This window comes from Pleurodeles waltl, chromosome 7 (assembly GCF_031143425.1).
Source record: "Pleurodeles waltl isolate 20211129_DDA chromosome 7, aPleWal1.hap1.20221129, whole genome shotgun sequence".
Classification (NCBI taxonomy): Eukaryota; Metazoa; Chordata; class Amphibia; order Caudata; family Salamandridae; genus Pleurodeles; species Pleurodeles waltl.
In genome coordinates, this window is record NC_090446.1 from 702,361,070 (window position 1) to 702,367,635 (window position 6,566).

At 35.2% G+C, this 6,566-nt stretch overlaps 1 protein-coding gene across 2 annotated transcripts in view; it reads left to right on the plus strand.

Annotated features, from left to right (window-relative positions):
• Window positions 1–6,301, plus strand: part of ZCCHC10 (zinc finger CCHC-type containing 10) — an 87,007-nt gene extending 80,706 nt beyond the window's left edge. For both annotated transcript variants that reach the window (XM_069244723.1, XM_069244724.1), the window contains exon 4: window positions 1,545–6,301. In XM_069244723.1, the coding sequence (XP_069100824.1) occupies window positions 1,545–1,815 (271 nt within the window). In that variant the 3' untranslated portion in view covers window positions 1,816–6,301. The remainder of the gene's footprint in view (window positions 1–1,544) is intronic.
• The last annotated feature ends 265 nt before the right edge of the window (window positions 6,302–6,566 follow it).

Sequence of the window (6,566 nt, forward strand, 5' to 3'; positions counted from 1 at the left end):
TTCTTTTGGCTTACAAAGAAAATAAATCATTTTTGATGAGTGCGGGATTGTGTTTTCAAATAACAAATTGTTATTTCTATGAGGCAGCCATGCAAGCAAAGCCTTTTGCAAAATGATCAAAGTTTGTGTTTTACGAAATACTCTTTGTATTCAATTAATATTGTAGTTTCGTAACTTAAACCAAGCACAGTGACTAAAATGGAATAGAGTATGTATTTAGAAGAAATTCAATCTTTCCAAAATGCCTCCTCTATTGAGACACCTGGCACAAATCTAATAATTACAAATCTGAAGTCTATCTTCAAATAATATTCTATCCTTCCCAGAATGTACTACTAGAAAAAGGTCTTCTCTTCCTTCCAAAATATTCCTATAATGTAGACAGTGTGAAGCAACACAGCAGATAATGTGTCTGTGGAAAGGTGTTGTTTGGCATTGGTGGGGACATTTTTCATTAATTAATTTAGCTACTTGTAGCTTCAGAAACAAAAAAACAACCGTCCTTAGTTTTGAAACACTAAGATTCAAATATGCTGTAAGAAATAACAAATGTTGTATGTTTTGTGTTTCGATTGTAATAGTTAAAAATGCCTACTGCAATGAAAAAAAAAAAAAACAATGATTGCTTTCTATATAGAATTTGAGTGGTGATTCAGTGCACTTTTGTCATTTAAAATGGCTTCTAATACACTGCAAAGCAAGACCTCCGTAGGAGGTGAAACGATGCACCAAACAGTCAGTCGCATGAGATGAAAGGTTAGTACTCCTGTAAATACACCCAAACACACACCATGTCTATTTGAAGAGTTGGTAACTGGTCCAACAGATAGCTGTTATCAAGCCAGATCTAAGAAGTCAGTTTGAACCTATATTTTGTCATTTGTTGTAATCTGCTGTTTGAGAAATACTGTAATTTCGACAACTCTCAACTCCCACTATGTGGTACCCAATGATAATTCACTTTTTTGTGACATTGATACAGAATATTGGCACTTTCGATTTTTATGAGAATTTGTTGGTAATAAATTCTTAGATCTCATAATCAAATAGCAAACCACAATATTATCCAGTGTAGAAGGCTTTTCTTTGGGCCCCGGTCAGTACCTACCTGGAAATATTCACCCATCTTCGGTATTATTGCTTAAACTTGTTTAACTGCTTTTCTCTTGGTACCTTTGACGGGCAAGGGCAACCTTTTTGTTGGTATCCTGCAGCCTTTTATTGATGCGTTCCTTTACTGTTTGTTTTCTTAAAGATATTGTGTCTTTGCAACAGAAAAGGAGTGAGATTGGGGAAATAAGGGGCAAGAAGGGGATTGTAGGAAGAGAGGCTGGAGGAGGGGGAGATGGGTGGTATGTGATTGCACAGTGTACACACACCAGTTAATATAACAGACTTCTGTTTATACAATACAATTGTTATAAATTAATTATATTTGATGGGTTATGCTATAAATCAGTTTTCAAAGCGGTGTAAGCAAGCAAATGACTTACAGATGAAAAGCACAGCATTTTTTTTTATCAATCTTTGTCATTTCTTAAAAGGTCGAAGAGTGTCACCAGTTCGAGCAGCAGCAGTATCACTGCCAGCACAGGTAGCGATTGCTCATCAGAGAGCGAAGATTCTTCAAGCTCCACATCTTCTGAAGACAGTGACAGTGATGAGGACTCTTCAAGCTCTTCCTCATCACCATCCTCGAGCAGCTCCACCTCTTCCTCTGATTCTGAGACAGATTCAAGCTCCTCCAGCAGTAGCACAAGCACTAGCAGTGACAGTAGTTCAGATGAAGAGCCGCCAAGAAAGAAGAAAAAATAAATATTTGACATCTAACACTTTTTTTATTTTTAGAAGAACTGATATCTGATATGGCGAACTTGGGAATGATTTGTAAAGGACAATAATAAGAACACAGTGGCAAACTCTACTGGGTTACTATGTTTGTTAGTCTGATTAAAAGGAACACCACTTCAGAATTGTACTTAATTTTTCGAGGTTTGTGATTACAAGATGAGGCTCAGTGATCTTGTTGGTACTTAAGTTTCCTACTCTTCAAATGTTGCTACAAGCTTTAGACATCAACCTTATTTTCTGTCTTGGTAATCCTCTTAACTCATTGAGATTAGTAGTTTATATTCTTGGCTGCCAGTCAGAATCCTTTATGCGGTTTACACTCTAACGTGCCTTTGTCCCAAAGGCATTTAAATGTCAGAGCTGCATACATGGTCTGTGAGTGATAATTCTTTTCATCAAGGTGTTTTGATATTTTGAAACACAATATAATGTATTTGATTGAAAATTCTTCAGTGTAAATATGGTATTTGTACTCTTTGCAGAGTGACAAGGTTCATCTTGTGGATGTGCTTTGCTCTCTGTGCCAGCCTCTTGTAGAACATACATTGAGAATGTGTTCCTGTCACAAAGGTAAACATCTTCTGCCTGTAAAAGTAAGTTCCAATTCTATGCCTTTTCAAAACTTCAAACATACTAACAAATGGCGCTGCCAACGTGGATACTATGAATGATGTGTTTTGACATAATCCTCAACAGTATGGCAACACAAGTACATATGACAGGTAGGTTACATTGCAGATGTCCATTTATTGATAAAGTATCTTAAAGACCTTGGCTAGCATATCGGTCACCTGATACTCAAAACTGACAGGCTCTGTCACCAAATTGGTTATTGCCCTCATTGTGGGTGCATGTATTTATGTAACATATAAGCCTTGTTGATGTTTGTCCCTTTTGTAGCCCAGCACTTACAAGCCTTCATATTTGTAACAGGTCATGAATTTCATTCATATTATGTATGATTGAGATTGGCAGTTTTTTCATGCAGATATTTCTGTTCTAACTACACCACCTAAGTGACAAGCCACTGTTGTTTCTTGCTTTACAAATGATATAGAAACATGTAGGAGCCATTGTTCCTTGTATTAGATTTATTTAGCCAGGGAGAGCATATTTTTGTGTACGTATCTTTTAAATCTCACTTGCTTTGTTTATAAAGCAAATTGTCAAGGTTACGAGTTTTTGCGATTTCTTGTGAAATCGAGTGCTTCAAAAACTATGTTTTTGATGAACTCAGTATATGCTTTGTATTTATATTGTGTAAATGTTCAAAAACAATATGGAAATACTATTTAAAAGAGGTCTGTCTGAAGTACTAAAATGAATTTGTGGACTTTTGATAGTCAATATTCCTATTCAGTTTCACATTATCAATAACATCAATTCATAAATCCCGTTCTCTGGTGCTGTAAAATACTGAACATTTTGAAGATCTTCAGTTATTAACTCATATTTGTAGAAAGCATTTTTAAATTTTATATATATATATCTATCTATATATATATATATATATATATATATATATATATATATGTTTTTTTTTTTTTTAAACCAAACTATGGCCCTCATTAAGAGTATGGCGGTCCGAGGCCCGCCACACTTGCAGTGACAGTCTGACAACCACACTCCAGGCAGTCTGACCTCCACATTACAACCCTGGCTGATGGACCTGCCAGGAACATGGTTCCCGATGTAGTGATGGTGGCCTGAGTTGTACTCAGCCAGAGCAGCGCTGAACTCCACACCGCCCTGGCTGATTACAACTCCGCATTCTGCCAGCCTTTCCATGGTGGAGACTCCACCATGGGGCTCCCCTGCCTAGCACCTTAGAAATGCACACTGTCTGCTTTGCAAACAGTGTGGATTCTGAGGCTGCTGGAGTACAATAATATTTGCCTTGGCTCCCTTAAGGGAGCCGAAATCGTAGCACTGTTTCTGCTGGGCCTCATATTATAATGCTCCCACCAGTCAGCTCGGCAGATACATTGTAATATGCTTGAGGGGCATCACTGCTATGGTGACATCCTCTCTCTGCATTTAGCAGTCCTGTGGTGGTACCGCCAAACTCATGATGAGGCCCTGTGTTCTTTGTATGTAGGTTTATAAGACAAGCAAATGAATGTTACTTCTTACGTCCTTTAAAAGTTCATACAGAAGTGCTGGCTTTTAGTTTACTCACGCTGGTGTTTAAAATATACAGAATGTCTATAGTTCAACACATTACATTTTGGTCCAGGTCTGTTTTATGATGTCAGATTATTGAGTGCAGCTATGGTCAATAGTCCATTTCAGTTTTATTTTTTATTAGTGTTTACATTAACCTTGTGGAGCCTTTGACATCTAAAATCAGTAAACCCCTTGTGTTTCCTAGTAGAGCTCCAAGTGGGCTCCAAGTTGGGTCAAGGTTTTCCTAAAGTCTCATTCTTCTAAATTGATCATTCTAAATAGTTAGTTTGTTTAAATAAAAAAAAAAAAAAAGAACTCATATAAACAAACACACACAAATCCCCTCTGTCATTTCAAGATAGTTATTTTGTTTGGTAACCAAATCTACAGATCCGTTTCCAGTTGCTGTTTATTTTAGTAAAATTTCAAATCTTTCCTGTCTAATCCTTTATGAATTTATACTTTGTAAAGCTGTAAACGATTCTAAAGTGTAAATGTTGAAAAAGCTTTTTCTTCAAGCATATTGATTTACAAATATTAACATTCATATCAGTTTGACTGTAGCCCGGGTGTTATCAAAGACTTCCCATATCCTTTGTAAACTGAGAATATTTTTCCTTGAATAGCATGCTTATGAAATAGAGAGGCTGTATGAATATAACATACCTACAATTGTTTTGGGCTTTATATATTTAACAAGTTGAGGAATATACCATTTGATCTGAATAGATATGTTTCCTTAGCAAGCTTGGTATCCTGAATTAATATTTTCACTCTTGGACCTTGTATCGGAGACACCTGGCCAGTATTTTTCTCATCACACTTGCTAATAGATGTCTAATTTGCTGCCACTACTTTTTTCTTCACACAAAATTATAGTAATTCCATCTAATTGCCTATACATTCTTAGAGGCTGTATTCAGATATAAAATGTCTCAAAAGACATGTCTACAATCACTGGCTGTTTGTAAGTTGTACCAGGGCTACAGTACAATTGTTTATTTGTTTTTGTTAAGGGTGAAATAGTTTAGATTTGTCCTATTTTATTTTGGGCAATACTAAGCTATACAGTATTTTGGTTGGGGATCCATTTTTCATTCTTGTATGAATAACTGTTTAGAATTCTTCATTTGATATTAATTCTCTTTCACAGACTTACAGTTCACTCCTTGCTAATAACATTATACTTTTTTCCCATTTTGTGGCTTTTTCGTTTCATTAATGATTTAAGTAGTATTTCCTGCAATGTTTCTCATAGGGTTTTGTGAATCTTTGTTGTTTTGACCCCTTATGATGCTTCCAACATCATGGACATTGTACTGAAGGAGTTTATCACATTTTCATTTTTCTATGTTGCAAATTCACATCTAGTAGATATTTCCATATTTTACGTTCCAATTCAGCTTTTTCACTTAAATAGTGAGTGATTTGTTTTTACTTTGAACTGGGGCTTTGCTTGAGCTTCTTTGAGGAAATATAAAATATTTGCCACATGCTTATGTTTTGGGAATACGATTCACCTGTGTTGAACACAACATGTATATAGAGGAAGAAGCTTACACAGAATCATTTTTTATCTTGAACAAAGGTGGTCAAAAAATAATTATTTTTAACATATTTTTAGATTGATTTATTAAGAATTGTAAAGAGCCTGTGCACACAGAAATTGGTGCATACGTTATTCTCCACAGAACGCTGAGGCATATTTGGGTATTTTAGTGGTGCTCAGCATATGTATTGAAAAATAGGTCTGTATTGTATAGCAGATTCTTGAAGACCCGTTTTTTAAGATGAGTAGAAAAACATTATTTTGATATGTTTAGAAATTAGATACATTGCTCTCATAATGAGTTCTTTACAAGAATTTCCCTCAAGTCTTTTGTATACCATTCTCCCCCTTGGCTTTAGTGCTTGATGGAGAGAATTAGAAAGACTTGAGTTGAGTTTTAATAATAAGTAAACACCTTGCTTTAAAATGAATTTAGTATTGATTTCAAAACTGTTCATATGGAGCTATTTTTCATATTTTGTATTAAAGAAGAGTAACTTGTAGAAGAACTTCCAAACTGAATGCGCACTCTCAACAGTGTTTGATAAATATGTATATACATACACACACATTGAAGTGTATATATGTTGTGAGTCTGCATTTAAGTATTTATCTATTCATTTCTATGTTAAACCTTTGCAAGATTGTAAATAAAGAATTGCTTTAACTAGTGCTAAAGAATGTACCATCCCCCCCCCCCAAAAAAAAAAACCTTAATAAATTATTAAACACTGACTGCTATGCTTAACTAATTGAGAATGCACTTAAATAATTTCAGGATACTTTTGGTATTCAAGCAGGTGGTGTTTATTATCTACATCATTCCATCGTGATCGTTGGTGCACAATATTAATCTGTCACCACAGTATTTATAGCCATATAATTGAGGTTTGCTGCAATTTGATTGTTTTGAGAAATAAGTTGAGCTTCTTCACCAATTGGTTCCCATTTGAATTCTTGCTTCTAGAGTTGGTCATCATTAAATTGTTGCATCTGCATG